Source organism: Elaeis guineensis, chromosome 11 (genome assembly GCF_000442705.2).
Source record: "Elaeis guineensis isolate ETL-2024a chromosome 11, EG11, whole genome shotgun sequence".
Taxonomy (NCBI): domain Eukaryota; kingdom Viridiplantae; phylum Streptophyta; class Magnoliopsida; order Arecales; family Arecaceae; genus Elaeis; species Elaeis guineensis.
The window spans coordinates 104,281,802-104,301,198 of NC_026003.2; the positions used below are offsets into that span (position 1 = coordinate 104,281,802).

The 19,397-nt window shown below is 35.9% G+C and overlaps 1 protein-coding gene across 6 annotated transcripts; it reads right to left on the reverse strand.

The window, feature by feature from the left end:
* Positions 1–300: 300 nt before the first annotated feature.
* Positions 301–13,431, reverse strand: LOC105053611 (uncharacterized). 6 transcript variants are annotated; one of them, XM_073245442.1, is made up of 4 exons: positions 13,179–13,431; positions 12,076–12,340; positions 11,413–11,677; positions 301–1,923 (listed from the first exon to the last, which is right to left on the reverse strand). In XM_073245442.1, exons 3-4 carry the CDS (start codon positions 11,491–11,493, stop codon positions 793–795), a joined length of 1,212 nt encoding a protein of 403 aa, XP_073101543.1. In that variant the 5' UTR covers positions 11,494–11,677; positions 12,076–12,340; positions 13,179–13,431; the 3' UTR covers positions 301–792. The 6 variants fall into 6 exon arrangements, with proteins under 6 accessions (XP_073101543.1, XP_073101548.1, XP_073101549.1 ...); XM_073245447.1 differs by lacking the exon at positions 11,413–11,677 and having other exon boundaries at positions 13,179–13,430; XM_073245448.1 differs by lacking the exon at positions 11,413–11,677 and having other exon boundaries at positions 301–1,916; positions 13,179–13,429.
* Between the last annotated feature and the right edge of the window lie 5,966 nt (positions 13,432–19,397).

Consider the following 19,397-nt stretch of genomic DNA (forward strand, 5'->3'; position numbering starts at 1 on the left):
GCTTTCGCCAGCCCGGGATGCCTTCGGCAGCCATGGGGCCACGTTGCATGCACCGACCATGATGGCTCTTTCCATTGTCAGAGTAAAAATAAATTAAAAAACGCACAGAAATTCACCTACAAGCTTCTTCAATATACAATAAGAACAATGCTCTCTGGCACAACCCATTAACAAGGCTCATCAATGCCATCATGAGCTTGCACCCTGTTAAAGAGAGCAAAAATCACCAAAGTGGTTTTTGCTGCACCATCGACCATCTCGAGATGCTCTATTTAATAATTTAACAGAAGAGGGCATATCTTCAAATATAACACCTGAAATCACTGAAATAGAACACCTGTGCTTGAAATGCCTTGGCTTACAAACGTTATTCTATACACTTGATGAACACCCCTTAGGCATGTTTCACCAATAAAATAAATTTTGACCAAACTAGAGAGTGCAAGCATCCAACTCATTCTCTCAAGCAGCCCAAAACCCTAAAGGTTTAATTGTCCATTCCAAGATGATGTATCATTACTGAAGACATGTCTATTGCTAGCACAATAAATCTAGACAGAAATAACCAATCCAATAATCCAACCAATGCTGGAGAACCATCCCTTCAAAGCTCCAGAATTTCCCAATCCAGTGACTGCAGCCTCAAACTATCAACATAACATTTAACAGAGCAAGGCAATATTGTCAGATCACTGTTTCACATTAAGTTAAAAAGATACAGAATCGCCAGTGACTCCTGGGAAAGAAAACTACAGGTATAGCTGGAAAGCATATTATTACCAGAAAAACCTCTCATGGCTGCTCCTCATCAGGTCTGGATCTCATGAATCTCCGACGCCTCCTCGGTATTGGAATATCATCATCTAGGCTCCCATCATCATCATCATCTTGCAAACCTAATAGGTTCTCTCCCCATAGATTACGGTGTCCTGAGCGTCGATGCGTCCGCCAAGCCCTAGATGAGCTCCTTGGCTCATGACGGGACCCAATAGGGCTGCTGCCAATCATATGGAACAGAAAGAAAGTTGTCCACCATGGCCCAGCCCCTTCACCTGATCCATAGCTTTCCCTGTCACGGGATAGCCCATCTCCATTGTCTATAACATAGTCACCTAGCACAATTGCACCTGGCATTGCTGATCTGATAGCACTGAGGATGTCACCATACTCCCGCTGGTGTTCCAGGCGGCGCCAGGCACGCTGTCGTGATGGGTCCACATCAGCAGGCCTTGTTAGAGGATGGACCCTCCGGGCATGTCTTCGCAGCTCCATGTAGTTGCCAGAAAAGGAGCATGATTCCCTAGAGCATGCCCTTGGTTTCTGGTCCAGATACTGTCTTGCTTCTTTAACAATCATCCAACCGATGACAGTTCCTCGGCAAAGGGGGCACTTCAAGCAGTTCCCTTCGGATGCATTATTGCCATCAGACTCCTGCAGTCCATTCCTTTCTCCCCCCTGACCTACTGTAGATCTCTCAGTTTCTTGGCCATTATTATTATCTTCCAAAGTTTCAAATAAGCCTGAAGTGTTCCCTTCATTGTTTTCTTGAAAGACATAATCTTCATGGGTTTCCACCGAGTTTCTTCTGATACTTGGGCCCCCAAAAATAGATTCAGAATTGGGATTACGAGAATCCCTTGGTGCAAGACTTCCAGTGTCAGAGTTCTCGAGGATGGAAGAGCTTGGCTGAGAAGAGCTGTCCATATTAGTCACTTTCAGTTTTTTAAATCGGTCCAGGCAATTTGAATGCCGGTAACTAGTATCACAGATGTAAGATCTGCACCCTTTCTCGTGAGAACTGCAGATTAGGAGTACAGCATTATGAGGATGGTCCATGCAAATTGGGCATGAAATCTCATCCCATTCCTTGTGCAAAGCAGCAATGTCTGAAATAGTAGAACTGCTTCCTTTCATATCTGTCATCTTGAAAGCACTGTGATCAGGTCATTCACAAAGTTATCGAGGTTTAGAATTTTCCAATTTGTAATAGAGCTAACATTTGTATGCATATATTTATATGCCAACATAGAACCCAAACAGAAGATCATTTTTCTCAGTTTCATTACTAGGACAGGTGGTCTACTGCAGCTGTGCTTTTTCAAGAGTTAAGTAGCTTACACACCTATTCTTTGTCAAATTTGTAGTATGAGAATATGTTAACCAAAAGGATAACACAGGGGGACCTTTTACTACATTTTTTTTATATGCAACCAAATTTTTAACACTGATCTTACTCAAATATTTGACTCCTAAAGAAAACAAAACTCTTTTGTGAAAAGATATTTTAGACTGATCTCTCCATAGGCCATTCAAACTCTATTTCTTTCAGTTATTCCTATACTGAAAATAAGAAAATTACGTTAAAATAACTCCAGAGTTTCATGTGCTTCAATATCTTCCCATACATCCTACAGTTTCATGTGCTTCAATTTTACATACCCATTAGGTATGCACCGCTCTAAAAAAAGCCATTACAGCTGCACAGGAATATGCAGACCCTAACCACCATGCATAGGGCCCAGCGGCCCAATATACGGCTAGGTAGTACAGTACATGCCTAGGCACCTGCATTGGCACAAGCATCTCGCATATGTGGCTGAGGTGGGATCCATTTTGGGGAAAGATATATTGGTGGACAATGCAGGTCGTGCAGGACCTTATTTGGTCTGGTTTGGGTGATGCAAGTCGGGTTAAAAAGCTTCGTCGCCCTCAACCCTTCACCTTGCAAGCCTAAACAGAAGGTGTAGGCACCAAGGATGAGAAAGTAGAGAAAGCAAGTGGCAATGGAGGCTGATGATGAGACTCCAGCAGGTGTCACTAACAGCTAGGCATGCCATTTTCTATTTTATTCCATCCATTCCTCACCTCCACCCACCTGCTCCTCTCCTATTACTCCTCTCCTCGTCCTTCTTCCCCTCTTCCTCTTCCTCCTCCCAATTTCCACCTCCTTCACCTTATGTCTCCTTTGTTCACTTGACCCTCTGCCATTCTCCTCCTATGCTCCCTCCACCTTCTCCTTTCCTTTTTGCCTCCACCACTACTTTCTCCCTATTTCTAGTTTTAATTGATTTATTTATAGTCTCTACATATTTTTATCTATTTTTGATAATTTAACTTCTTCTAAATATTTTATATAAGAACCACTTAGGTGTCCTCATCCTGCCTAAGTGTCTCGCAGTACTCTTGCCATTTGCATAGTGGCTGCCCCTTGTTGATAGAAGTAGCAACCGGCACAATGTTCATAACAAAATCTTTCTGAGCATGATAACAAGCTCTCAGTTTCCTATCAAGAAGTTGCAGTAATACCAAATTGTTATTACCTACAAATGGGTTATCCTTCCAACAATGGACCTAAAGTAGCATAAGGAGAACATTGGAAGAAGTAATATACAAGAGGAAACTCCTAAACTCCAACAGGACACAAGATCTAGGAGTTCACCATGCCAAAAAAACCTAAATTCAGTATTCAAATTCAATTATTGAAGAAGATAGTATTATCTTTACCTTCTAAAAGAACACAAACTAAGCTATCCCACTGAGTTGGATGGTCCCTGCTTAAACTTAAGGATAAAAAAAGATTAAATGACCTAAATCCCAATTTCTCTGTAACACATGATGCCACAATCAAAACAGTCTCATTAATAGAGTAACAATCTAATAAGTTTGGTCTCATTTATGCACTGCAAAATATGCTGGATTTCGAATTACAACCATTTGAGGATAAGACTTAAACTAAATCAGAAATTTGCTTTTGATTGAGAATTAACAGAAATCTAATTGAATTTCTTTAAAAAGCTAAGTTCAGTCTTCACTTCATTACAAAAAAAATTCAAACATGAAAGGAAAACAGAAATACACTTCAAAATTACTTCTGTTAATTGATACTTGCTGTTATATACAAAACCATGCCCAATTTGCACCATAAATCTTATATGGTCCATAGATCAAAGTGCCAGTCAGTATGCATGTGATGTACTGTACCAATGCATGCCAAACATGACAAATGCGGCATGGCACAACATGGTACTGTACGTCCCATTCCAGCATTAGGCCAGCACGCCACTGATATGCAATACCTCGATCCATATATTGCACAATGCTTGCCCTTAAGCATATCTTAGACCAGAAAGAACCAACTAAACACTGGACTAGGTCTGCAAGTGGATTGGATTGAGCCGCTTCCAATATGCAACTGATCCGAAATACCCTGGTCCAAAACAAACCTAAGTTATTTGGGCTAGGCTTGGCTTGAAAAAGGCCTGCTTCAAACATTGATTGGATTAGGATCACTAGATACCCCAACTGATCCAAAGCTAATAAACTAGATTACACAGCCCTCCTTGAATCTAATAATTTTATTTACTTTTAGTAACAATTTTTATATAATTAATCAACTAATATTGTTTATTATAATTTATATGTGGTTGTCCATAAAATCTTATTTGAATGGGGTTGTTAATGATGCTGATACATTGTTTAATTGGTATTTTATTTCATAACAAGTCCATGATATAATTAATAATCTATTTAGGCATATTTCCACGGTTTATGTGTAAATTATTCTTAACCAGACTTGACACAGAATAGCTGATGTTTGATAAAATAAATCATAAAACCAATCCAATCCAACTGAATGAAATTCATTTGGTTAGGCTTGGATTCAATTTCTTAACCTGATTTGAAATATGTATTGGATTTGGGTTGAAATAATCCCCAATCAACCAATCCACTTGCACCCTACCCTAGACTTAAAAGATTAAACTACAAGACATCAAGGGCCTGTTTGGATTTTCTTATAGGATTGGGCTGAAAATCCTACAATAATCCCCAATCAACCCAATTGACTTGCACCCTACCCTAGACTTAAAAGATTAAACTATAAGACATAAAGGGCCTGTTTGGATTTTCTTATAGGATTGGGCTGAAAATCCTGTAGGATTCGTGGATTGAGCTAGCTATATCAGCAAAATCATAGGCTATAGGCTGGGCCAAGTTTGTATTGATAAAATACCCAGAAATATCTTTGGAGTCAGCTAGCTTGAATCCCATAGGGAGACACACGCAAAAAAAAAAAAAAAAAGAAAAAAAGATCTACTGAGGTCTTCTTTTTTTTTCCTCCCTATGGGATTTGGGTTTGCCCACTCCAAAACTATTTCCAGATATTTTGCCTAACCCAGCTTGCAACCTATGATCTTGCTAGTTGTACTAGCCCAATCCGTGAATCCTATAAGATTTTCAACCAATCCTATAGGAAAATCTAAACAAGCCTTAAGTGAATTAGAATTCCTAAACCTAATGAGCAGAAAGCAATATCTTTCCCAATGAAAGGAACTCAATTCTATCATTGACTGTGTCTATCGAACTACATTCATGATAATCATAGGACAGCATACCCCATAAGCAATCCTTGGAAAGGTCCATAATGATGTAGCATCAAGACACATGGAAAGTTTCTTGAGAGGATGCTTATAACATGCCACACAAAAGATAAGAACATTGGGATGAATCTTCTCCAACGATTCCTCAACCAGGTCCCTTTCATTGCAATCTTCATGTAAGTCTTAAAGATCCAAAATATTATAACCAATATTATCATGAATCAAGGATATCTAAATATTGTACCATTCATCAATCTATCCTCATGAGTATTATCTCCCATAAATAGGCTGCTTATGAAGTGTTCATGAATTTATCTTTTAAATATATGTATCTTACATACAAGCACAATTTAAAAAGGGGAAAAATGTCCTTACCTTCTCACTACCTCAACACTAGGAACATCATACCTTGCATCAACATTACTCTTCATTACATAGCTAAACATAAATATCAACTTAGAGAGGCGAATTATTCAAAGATGATAGGCCCGAATCTATAAGGTGATAATCACCATCCACCCATGTACCTGTTCGATTTCATTAGGTGCCTTTACTGTTGAACCCCTTACACATTATAACTTTCAATTTCTAAACTCTACTACCAACATTTTCCTTGAGCACTTAGAACGAGGTTGCAAATACTCCACTTGATGCCATATTATGGTTGCAAACACTCCAAAACTATTTCTAGATATTTTGCCTAACCCAGCTTGCAACCTACGATCTTGCTAGTTGTACTGGCCAATCCGTGAATCCTACAAGATTTTCAACCAATCCTATAGGAAAATCTAAACAAGCCCTAAGTGAATTAGAATTCCTAAACCTAACGATCAGAAAGCAATATCTTTCCCAATGAAAGGAACTCGATTCTATCATTGACTGTGTCTATCAAACTACGTTCATGATAATCATAGGACAGCATACCCCATTAGCAATCCTTGGAAAGGTCCATAATGATGTTGCATCAAGACACATGGAAAGTTTCTTGAGAGGATGCTTATAAGCATGCCACACAAAAAGATAAGAACATTGGGATGAATCTTCTCCAATGATTCCTCAACCAGGTCCCTTTCATTGCAATCTTCATTTAAGTCTTAAAGATCCAAAATATTATAACCAATATTATCATGAATCAAGGATATCTAAATATTGTACCATTCATCAATCTATCCTCATGAGTATTATCTCCCATAAATAGGCTGCTTATGAAGTGTTCATGAGTTTATCTTTTAAATATATGTATCTTAGATACAAGCACAATTTAAAAAGGGGAAAAATGTCCTTACCTTCTCACTACCTCAACACTAGGAACATCATACCTTGCATCAACATTACTCTTCATTACATAGCTAAACATAAATATCAACTTAGAGAGGCAAATTATTCAAAGATGATAGGCCCGAATCTATAAGGTGATAATCACCATCCACCCATGTACCTGTTCAATCTCATTAGGTGCCTTTACTGTTGAACCCCTTACACATTATAACTTTCAATTTCTAAACTCTACTACCAACATTTTCCTCGACACTTAGAACGAGGTTGCAAAGACTCCACTTCATGCCATATTATGGTTGCAAACACTCCAAAACTATTTCTGGATATTTTGCCTAACCCAGCTTGCAACCTACGATCTTGCTAGTTGTACTGGCCCAATCCGTGAATCCTACAAGATTTTCAACCAATCCTATAGAAAAATCTAAACAAGCCCTAAGTGAATTAGAATTCCTAAACCTAACGATCAGAAAGTAATATCCTTCCCAATGAAAGGAACTCGATTCTATCATTGACTGTGTCTATCAAACTACGTTCATGATAATCATAGGACAGCATACCCCATGAGCAATCCTTGGAAAGGTCCATAATGATGTAGCATCAAGACACATGAAAAGTTTCTTGAGAGGATGCTTATAAGCATGCCACACAAAAGATAAGAACATCGAGATGAATCTTCTCCAATGATTCCTCAACCAGGTCCCTTTCATTGCAATCTTCATGTAAGTCTTAAAGATCCAAAATATTATACCAATATTATCATGAATCAAGGATATCTAAATATTGTACCATTCATCAATCTATCCTCATGAGTATTATCTCCCATAAATAGGCTGCTTATGAAGTGTTCATGAGTTTATCTTTTAAATATATGAATCTCAGATACAAGCACAAATTAAAAAGGGGAAAAATGTCCTTACCTTCTCACTACCTCAACACTAGGAACATCATACCTTGCATCAACATTACTCTTCATAGCTAAACATAAATATCAACTTAGAGAGGCGAATTATTCAAAAATGATAGGCCCGGATCTATAAGGTGAGAATCACCATCCACCCATGTACCTGTTCGATCTCATTAGGTGCCTTTACTGTGGACCCCTTACACATTATAACTTTCAATTTCTAAACTCTACTACCAACATTTTCCTTGAGCACTTGGAACGAGGTTGCAAAGACTCCACTTGATGCCATATTAGGGTTAGCATAAAAAATTCATATTCAAAGAAACTTTCATTTATGTAGCCAAAGGATTAAAATCCCATTATGGATGCCTGTCCCGAGGACAATACAATGCCGGGAAGGATTGGGACAGCCTAGAATGACTGCAGGATTTCCATTTTCCCATCTCCCATCTTAATGTCTTCAAGGATCCTCTTATATTTTTCCATGCAAACTCCATTAATAGAGAAATATTTTACTAGACATAGAGAACTTCTAAGAAGCCTTGTTTTAATGAAGCTTGCAAACCACAAGAATTGTAACACAACCCTTAGGTGAACCAAGGCTAAACACAAGTGAGAGATCAATCTCAAATTACAAGAAAAAATAAAAATGATGATACCAATTAGTTTGTCTATTTGTTTATAAATTATTGCAGAATAAAATCTTTACAAAACCATGTGGTAGACAAAAATCCATTTCCTAATCATTATTCTTGAGATGCATATATGCTTGCAGACAGTTAACCATACCCAACAAAAACTGATTATGAAAAACAGCTTGGTGCAGAAAACTCACCAAAGATAAGCACCATAGCACCTCATAACTGTCTAATCTAAAGATATAAAAACATAACAAAGAGGACCCAAAGACACCAATCAATATAAATCAGGTCATTGAGACGTGATTAACAATATTGAAGTCTAACTATTTTACAAACAAGACCCAACAGAAAATAGGATCCAATCAGTGACATGAGTGTGAAAATGAGCTAATTTTGTTCAGAATCTATGACAATCTCATCATTTATAAGAAAGGAAAAAGGGCAAAGAAAAAACAACTGCACTGTGTACGTCCAAACCTTCAAATATTACAACAGAAATAACATAGTTCAAAACACTCTGTTTACATCCCATCTCAACAACCTACCTGGTGGCCATGAGCAAGCACCATGTGGACAAAGCTAGGGAGGGTCAGAACAGATGAAAGTCACGTGACCCTTGTTAAACTTAACAAGATTCGCGCATGATAATCCAACTGTGGAGGCATACGTTGAAGAAACAGAATTTGGCCATGATATTGACCATGATGAGAAGGCCAAAGGAATAGGACTCAACCATGACTGACCACGACGCACAGGTACAAGTCGCAGGCCGAAGGATATCAGTTTTAGTTAGATCCTGACATGATTCATGGTTATGACATGCGAGGAATCGTGGAAGCGGACCTCTAGAGCTGCTGAAAATCATGGCAACATGGATAGTTACATGAATCAATAGTTGTTTTACAGTTATTGTTCTGTATATAAATAAGTGAATTGTACTCTAAGAGGAGGACCCTTTGACACATCAATCAATCCAATTTATCTTTAATTATCTTTACTTTATCCTGCTCTTAGATTATCGGTAGAATTCTACCATGGGAGTAGTAATAATAGTAGATCTCTTCTTTCCTAGCCCTAGCTATACCCTATCCATCTACCTTCGAATAGATGATGTGACACTAGCAAAAGTCTTTGAAGGTCAAAGAACTTAAATCCATGCTATTTGAATCATCTTCCTTCCAATTATCCTCTTTCCGATTACTCAAATGCTGGTGGCACATCTGCACATCTATCTACCCCTTGCCACCGAACTTGTCAAACAAGCTTTCCAACACACCCATCCCCAGGAGGCTATAATAGCCTTGTGGAAACACACTTCAATAAGCACCTACAAGCTTCCCAACAGAGTGCGATTTCTCCCTAACTTTCTCCACAAAAGAAAAAAATAATGACATGACACTAATTACTTTAGAGGGAACAAGTAAAAGGGTAAAAGATTATATAGAGATTTTTGCCATCTCATGTATCCCCATATGAACTGGCCTATAGCCCATATCTTTGTCTCTCAAGTCTATACAATATCCTTTCCACCTACTCTGCAATTTTTCTCCCTGTAGTGCCATTACTTTAATGCCACATATTCCAACTGTCAAATATAATTTATGGTCTATCTAAAGGAAATATTCACCAGCGAACTACTTCTAATAATCTATCTCAGCACTTCTTCTAGTTAGCCTAGAGGCATAAGCCCTTAAGAACTATCAAAATTTCAAGTCCAAAAATCTTCTACAACTAAAGTTATGCGGGGAGAAAACTTTGAAGAAAAGAATAACTTTTACGTTGACGGTCCTCGATTTACTTCAACCATACGAATTTCATCCAGAGATCATCATGACATAATCCAGGCCCATGCTCTATGATTGGACACATGAAAGGCAAAAATGGCACCTTACAAATGTGGGCGTTGTTCTAATCTTGGCAGTCAATGCAGATGGTCTTACACTAGCCATCAAATCTCAGAACATGGATGATCACCATTGGTGGAAATTGCAATAGTGCTCATGTAATGACCCTCTTAATCAATATTTTTTTTTTGAAATATGATCATCAATATGGTCAGTTTTATTGATCTTGACCATGAAGGTGTACCTCAACGTTAGACCAGAAGCTTCCTACTTTCTTCCTCCAATCATCACAAGCTTGATCTTTTGACGATGTGCCCTCCGTTGCAGGATCCATGATCTAGGCCTCCTACTTTTAGACTTGTAGTTGGTAGATTTCAACCAGAGTTTTCCACTAAGCTCGCACAAATTTCTTTTCTACTCAATGCTGGCAGCATCTTGTGAAAATCAGCAAAAATGTCTAAAGGATTGGGATTGGGTCAGAACTCATAGAGAGGGCTACATCAGATAGGATTAAGGAATGGATCGAAGAACCAAAATTCTTTCCAAATTCTTTCAAGAATAAAAATATATATATACATATACACAAAGGACATGAAACTATAAAAAATGGGTCAACTATAAAATAGGTGAATAAAAAATAGAACGTCATGCATCTAAAAATCAAATTTCCACCATCATAAGACCATCCAAAGTATATCTAGTTAAACAATCATTATTTCTAGTTAAGTAAGATATTTAACCCTTTTACATGAAACTTTTAGGAAAAATAACAAATAGTTGTGAAAACACGAAAATTCCTCTTGCTTCTAACTTTGCAAACTCCCAAGTTTCTTTTTTTTTTTTACTTTGTAGAGTAAGATAACCTAACAAGCTTGTTAATTTTATATTATTATGGCTTGAAAGTGATAAATAAGTAATACTGAAATCCATATAGTCACATAAGTCACAGAAAGTAGACTTCCATATTGTTTGGTATGTGGACTTCATGAGACAATCGGAACTTGGATAGTATCTATGATACAGATCTAAACCTTATGATCCTAAGTATGATCTATACCATGAGACCTGATGAGAAACTTAACTTTGCAACTTAAGGATGCTCACTCTAAAAAAAATTGTAATAATCAGAGTATCAAAACATATCATGCAAAAACAGGAGTCACACAGGAATAAGACCGCAGAGGAAAACCATTAACGATTATGTTAAAAAAGGTTATATACACTTACCTTCATATAAATCTCATGAGCAGAGAAACAAAGGCCAAAGAACTATATCTAAGCCATTGGAACCAATATGAGAATCTAGTTTCAGTTCTGAAACATCCAAAATTTTAATTAAATTTCAAATAATCAAATGAAGCACTCACCAAAAGCTCAAAATAAAGAGACTCAGGTGCAGTTCTTGTCTGATGTGCTTGAATATTCTTTCCTAACACATTGGTTTCCATGTATGGATATGATGCATCAATAGGTTCTCTTGACCAACCAGCCAGCTAGCCAGCCTTCTCTCAGCTTGTTGGGAGACCCCTTCACTTGAAAGAGGTCCAAGGTTCAAAACCTTAGTGCTGGCATCCCCAAATATTTCTCAAAAAGCAATTAGAGAAAGGTTCTATCACCCAGCAACCTTATGAACTGCACAAGATTAACTTGAGCACAAGTGAATCAAAGTTCACAATTTCAATAGGGAAGGATATCTAACGCCCAATTTCTGAACACAAAACAGAGCACGACATTAAATCTATATTTTTTAATTGAGAATTATTCTTCAGTTTTACTCTTCAGTTTTATCATCAATGTTAACATTTTTAGATAGTTAACACAATGGAAAATGAGAGCAAGTTCAAAGTCTTTGAAGATGCTTCCTCTTGAATAGTTAAAGCTAATAAAATTGGCTAGGAAATATATGAGAAGACATTAAAATCATCAAATCACCAAACATATCAGTTAACAAAAAATAGCAAGAGAAAGCAGGTTAACAGCTATTAAATTTTTTTTTTTTTCCTTTCTTCATCAAACATTAGAAGACTCACCAGGAAAGGAAATCTGAACTTCAGCCCCGTATGTAACTTCTGAGTAAATAGAATAAATTATATTGAATTGATCCAAGAAATATGGCAGTCTTGATCTCTTCTTGCAAGAAAATTATACAGGCAGAATCCTCAAAACAATGAGAAACTCTTCCCAAGCATGCAACAAACAATCCAATGTCCTATAAATCTTGAGGAAACTACAGGCTTGGACTCGATCACTACAGTTTAAGAAAAGCTCCACAATCACCAAGTCCCAAGCCCTGCACTTAAATTGTGGAACAAGGAGAATGATCATCTATAACATATAAAAACAAAGAAATGCAACTAATAATTGGTTCTACGTCCAGCAAAAGTCAATACTAAAAGCTAGTTGCATTTCAAAGTAACTTTTTTGAGTTTATAATTGCAAAAAACTTTGATTAAGATTCAAGGATAAGACGTGCAAAAGATTTCTCGAGTAAATGAACATAAAAATAAATAGTCAAATCATAGAAAATTTTAAAGTTTATTCTAAGCCTCTGGAATCAGCCTAAGCCAAGTCCCAATCCATAATATAAATGGAACCTTGGATGGTAATAGGTTCTATTTCTTCTATTACACAGTCAAAAAATTCACAAAATCAAGTCTACTAAATGTCAAAATAAAAACATTACATAAAATCATACAAAAAAAAAATCCTCAATCAACTCCCAGATAAGGCAAAGATAGCTGCCCCCGGCCATGAATCTAAGTTTGGGCGCCTGATTTCAAACCCTAACCATATCCCATTCCCTGCCCCAAGTCCAAGATATCTGCAACCCCTCGACGCCAAATTCCAACTTGTTCTAAAGCTGACAGTAACCCTAACCAGATACCGATCGGAACCGGTCAAGAAACCCCGATTCAGCCAGGATCCATTCCACGAGCAAAGAAATGGTCCGGATCGGCGGCCAACAAACCGATCTCAAAGAAAACCCCAGAAAAGAAACCCATCCCACGATCAAACTCCAGGATTCTTCAAACGCTTAAGAAAAACCACATGAAAAGACTCGATTTTTCAGGGAAAATCCAGGGAAAACAAAACCAGAACAATTGCAGGAGAACAAAAAAGGTCCGGATATTACAGTAATTCAGCGGGTTGGCGGTGTGAGGAAATCTGCAACCTAACGTGAAAAAATCAGAACAAATCTTCTCCCTTTTTATCTGATCTTTTTCCCTAATTTTCTCTCTCTCTTCTCTTGAAAAGAGAGACGGGCGAGGACTGTCGGTTTCGTTGTTGGTTCTTCGTCGGTCCCTACTATGGTTAGGGAAGAAAAGGCGACTTCTCGAGAGGCTGATAAGGTGAGAGAAAACAAAATAAGAAATGGGAGCGGAATACGTCGTACGTGGATAGAGATGGACTCGGTTTTCTTGTAGGTACAGTAATTTATTGATGTTTGCCAGCTTTGATACGGTAAAGCAAACGTGTTTCTTATTTAAAAAAAAAAAAGAAAACGTGTTTTTTTTTTTTTTCCATCATGCGTCTATTTTCAGGCACGGAATGAGGGGAATCCGGGGAAGTCCATTGAACAGAGTTTGTTTTTTGATTCCCGCGAACTAAAAGAATCCTAAAGTATACAGACGACTTGGCCAGCCTGAATCAAAACAATGGATGGTTTATATACATATTCTGATTATGTGTTTTAGTAAAAGGATTTGTTTGGCCAAAGGTGGACGGGAGAAAATATCGTGGAAGTGAAAATTTTTTTTCATATTTTATGAAAAAAATATTTTATATAAAATTTTTAAATTTTTATAAAAAAATTAATTTTTTTAAAAAATTATTTTAAATAACCAAGAAAGTTAAGACTGAAATGAACATACTTTCTACCGTGGCACTCCAAATCCTCCTCAATCATGATCTACAACTAAAAATATCATTAACTATCATAATTCTTTACTTGCAAGCAATAGTAACGTATGAAATATGGTAAGAATTTTTTTATATTGAAAGCATAATAAGTATTTTATATAATTTTTTTTAAAAAATAGATGTTCAACCAAACATAATCTATTTTTAAATAAACGATTCATGATCAAACATGCCAAATTTATTTTTTAAATATTATATTTTTATAAATTAATTTTTTAAATAATATTTTAGGAAAAAAAAATTTTTCTATAAACCAAATGATTTTATAGTATTTTACATACAAGACGGTCTGATCATCTCGGGTATGATGAGATTCAAGCAAGCACGATGACTCTAAGAGGAGACTTGGTTGGAAGTTCTAATGAATTTGGATTTCTCTCCTTTGTAATTGAACGGTCTTGCATATAAAAAAACATCAGATGCTTTTTAACTTGAAAATCTAATCCCAAGACTAGTTTCATAACTTTTATGATCATATCATCAAGTCCTTTACCATACTGATACAATTTAAAATTTTTTTACTAATTTAATGCAGGTTCGAACTTATTTACAAAAGTAGTGCAAAAATTATAAAACATCATTTGAAATGATATTTTTTTTGAAAAAATATCATTTTAAATAGTATTTCTTTGATCCAAATCAGCACAATTTTATCTAGGTGGAATTCAGCCAAAAAAAAAGTGAAAGCGCCATTATGAATGACACTTCTAAAAGCGCCATTCTGAATGATGTTTTTGAAAGCGCCATGCCACATGGCATTTCTAAAAACACCATTTAATATGACGTTTCTAAGTTTTTTTCCACACCTTAGCCCGTGATATGTTTTATTTATATATTTTAAACCAATTTTTTAAGATGCGATATATTTTTTTATTATTATTTATATATTTTTTTTGTGCGTGATATTATGTTTTAAACTAATTTAGATAGTTCTTTTAACGTGATATTTTCATCCTTAATTTTTTTTCGAGACACATCTGAAGATCATTGCAAATCATATAGCATCTTAACACTTAAAATTAAACAAGCAAAATATCTAAAACTCTGATAAAAATAATAATTAATAATATAAGATAGAATAAAAATATACAGTTTACCAAAAAAAATCTTCAGTACTGTAAATCCAAAAAATACTAAGTCCCACAAGGACGTCATGGTGCCCGTGGCTGCTTGGACCTTCTCACGAAGATCCTCAATGGTCGCTCATGCTTCTGTATCACTTGTGATGGTCCCTCTCCTATATCAGTGGATGTCTCCTGAGCGTGCATATCAGAAATAATAGGTGCTGCTAGAATATCTACGAGCTGAGTGACCCCTTCAACCCCCTCATCTGGATCCAATGATGGACCTGTAACAAATAGATCAGACCACTCAAATGAAGAGTCATGATGTCAACTTGGATCTGGTGCTGTCATCTGGGGCATGTGGGAAGATGAAGGTCCTGACATATGTGAATCAAAAAATGATGGCATATGTCTAAATGGTGTTTTTAAGGTAATTTTTTTTCTTCACCTTAACCTTCGGTGTGTAATATATTTTATTTATATTTTTTAAACCAATTTTTTTGGATGCATGATATATTTTTTTATTATTATTTATATTTTTTTGGTGTATGATATTATTTTTTAAACTAATTTAAATAGCTCTTTTAATGTGATATTTTTTCTCCAATTTTTTTTGAGATACATCTGAAGATCATAACAAATCATATAGCATCTTAACACTTGAAGAAAATAAACAAAATATCTAAAACTCTGATAGAAATAATAATTAATAATATAAGATAGAACAAACATATATAGTTTACAAAAAAAATTTCACAGTACTACAAATCCAAAAAATACAAAGTCCCATAAGGACGTCGTGGTGCCCGTGGCCGCTTGAACCTTCTCACGAAGGTCCTCAACGGTCGCTCCTGCTCCTGTGTCACCTGTGATGGCCTCTCTCCTATATCAGTAGACGTCTTCTGAGCATGCATATTAGAAATAACAGATGCTGCTGGAGCATCTATAAGTTGAGTGATCCCCTCAATCCCCTCACATGGATCCAATGATGGTTTTGTAACAAAAAGATCAAACCACTCAGATGAAGAGTCATGATGTCAACTCGGATCCGGTGCTGTTATCTAGGGCATATAGAAAGATGAAGGTCCTGGCATTTATGGATCAAAAAATAATGGTATATGTGTAGCATGTGGCGATGACATCTGCGAAATATATGATGCTGGCATATCTGAAATATGTAGTGATGGTGTATATCTCATATCTGGTGCATAGAATGCTTCAATCGCCATCAATGTTCCTAAACATGATCTCTCCATCTCCCGCATTATTTGAATCCACTCGTCCTCATCAATTGTAGATAGAGTATGATAACCGTCCAACATAAGATCCGACAAATGATCAGTCTACATAACAAAAAAATAACAATATGTTATATATCATAAAATAAAGATATAATATAATTATATAAAATATTTTATATTAACGATGAGAAGTAAAATGAAGACTTAATGAATTAAAATTGAATATAAGATTGACATAAAACATAATTTTCGAGGCCTTACCAACATACGCATAGTAGAACTCTCATCCTCGTATCCTGAAACTGCATACCGAGGCTGTCCGATGATCGATACTATAATGTTAAGAAATCAAGTCATGTAGTCCTCGGTATATACATGACCTCCCAATATGTGATCATCATAAACTATATGATCTCGTCGTGCATTCCAAATGGTGATATATTGCGTATGTCTGATACGTCAATCAATATGAGCTCTCTCTCGTCGATTAATATAATGAAGTCGCTGGCTAGTATCAAACTACTCTGAGATATCATGAATTTGGCCAAACTACTGTAACACACGATTTGAAAGGTGCCACTCCACCACATCAAAACAAATAAGCGGCACCCTAGCAGTCTATATATCATGTCCATCGATGTAAATCTGTGATAATATAGATAATATCTGATTTGTATATGGCTCCCACAAAAATTGATAGAGTTAAAAATAAAGTCAGATTAGTAAGCTCATTTTTCAATAGACTATAAATACTATAAAATAATTTTTGTATATAAATTAAAATTATCCATCTATATGTATCAGTCAATATATCCAACTGACATCTATAAACTCGTGCCATCTTTGTCAACATATGGTGAATGTCAAATGTAACATTCCATCTACTCGACAGTATGTTCACATTAATTGAATTTTATCGGATTAAAAATAGTAGTAAGTTGCAAATAATAAATTAATATTTGTATACCTATATCTTCAAGGTGTGTCTAATCTGAATGGAACATCAGGATCGTGCTGCTCTGGTGGTATCTCAAGCAACTGTCTCCATAATGAACTGATAGTTGGCATCCTCTTTCATATCCAAATCTGTCAATTTAAAAAAAAATCATATATGATATACCCAATCAAAGCTATAATAGAATGTGAAAAATTAAAATTTATATATCACGTACCTGCAATAATACAAGATAACCTCCGATCTTTGACTAGTCTGCTGCAGAATTCTGACATATAGCCCTATACAGGCAAACTAGTACTGCACTGTCCTAATTGAGCCTACGAGTAAAATCTAAATCCTCTAATAATAGTAAAAACATCAACTTTATCTTATTAGATGAAGTATCATGCAAAAGGACACCCCTAGTAATCGTAGTACATAGCCTCTGACATACTGTTACACCATCTCCTCTGATGTATCATCTTCAATGTGAAAATATCGATAATGATCATCTAAATACTCTATCCTCAATCATAAATGATAAAAAAACTACATCTCGGGCTGAAATCTTAGTAATCGATAGCACATATCTTGCCACTCTAAAAAGCTAAGAGTGGGATCAGCTCCTGTAACTACCTCACCATCAATTGATAGTCCGATGAGGATACTAACATCGTGTAATGTTATGGTCGTCTCACTGAATAGAAGATGAAATATGTGTGTCTTTGGACGCCATCTCTCAAGTAAGGAAGTAATAAGACCAATGTCCATCTGTATCCACCCAATCTGATAGACTCCATAAAATCTCAGATATCGTTAATAATCTATAACTCTATCTGAGATATCCTCCATCCTTCATATGTTAGCATCGACTCATCGTAATCGGAGGTATCTAAGCTTCTGCAATAAGATAGAATAATTGGATAACATATATCTCTCAAACTAGATTTTCTTTACAAAAATATAAATAGTAAGATTAGAAATAGATTGCTTATATTGCCATCTAAGATAGCCTATGAGCGATGAGTCTCTTGAAATATAAGAATACTACGATCTCGAGGGTCCAGATGCCATCTCTTATAAGCCATAACACACTAATAACTCTAAAACAATAACATACATCCCAAGTATATGGAGCAAGAGAAATATGATACTAATTTATTTCATTATACATATAACTCTGCAGTCATATATAGAACAATGGATAGAATAATATATAATTCTAAACATAATAGTTCAACTATCGAAAATACATAAAATAATACATAACTCTAAAAATACATAGAGTAATATATCTACTATCTTTAATGTCTTTTACTACTTGAAGTTGATGTGTGTGGAAGTAATTTAGGACAGCGACGATGATCATGACCTTGTTCCCTACAAATACTACAATGATTATTGCTTCTTATTTGCCTATCATCCATCTTATTTCGCAGCCTTGTTGACTTTGGCTTGCCTTTCTGCTTAGGTCTCAAACAATGATAATCATGAATATATGTGAATATATGTGTGGACATCTAATAGTCTTCTTATGATAATGGATAAAATTCACCACTCCAAGCATTCATGTATGCCGCAACTGTGTATGTATCATCCACGAATCCACTAAAATATACAGTAATTTCTTGACATACAGTGAAAATATGTAAACAAGGATATCTATAGATGCTCTACTTTTCATAAGAACATTTTCTGTCACTTAAAATTACAGTTTAAAATTTTTTCCACCTCTTAACCCTGCACTTGCTCTCCTCGTAAGCACTTCATATATGCCTCGTTGGATATTGAATGCTGTTACAGTATGCTGGTTAGCTTTAACTTCATCTTCTGCAATCTTAATTATAATATGAGTAAAAAAACTATTTGGTTCTCCTGCATAAATCTTGAATCTTGGACACGTCTCGTATTAAAATATTTCACAAGACAATAAAATATCATTGGAACACAAGCTGTAATTGACACATTTCTAGCTCCTTGTAAGACACTGTTAAAAACCTCTGACAAATTTATAGTTAAAACACTATAGTATATGCCGGCAACATGTGCCAATATCTACTTTCTGATTCCAACTCAGACAGCCAACTCCAAGCCTTTATATTCACTATCTTGATCCTATCCATGATAAAGTTGAGCTTGCAAACTTGATGAGTGCTCCCTGCTTGCCATACTGCTCTTTTGAGCTGTGT

Bases quoted from the DNA above. Each gene is read 5' to 3' on its own strand.
- LOC105053611 (XM_073245442.1), bottom strand. From the start codon at position 11,493: ATGGAAACCAATGTGTTAGGAAAGAATATTCAAGCACATCAGACAAGA. The intron at 1,924-11,412 runs GTGAGTGCTTCA...AGTGCTTTCAAG, and splicing joins CTCTTTATTTTGAGCTTTTG to ATGACAGATATGAAAGGAAG.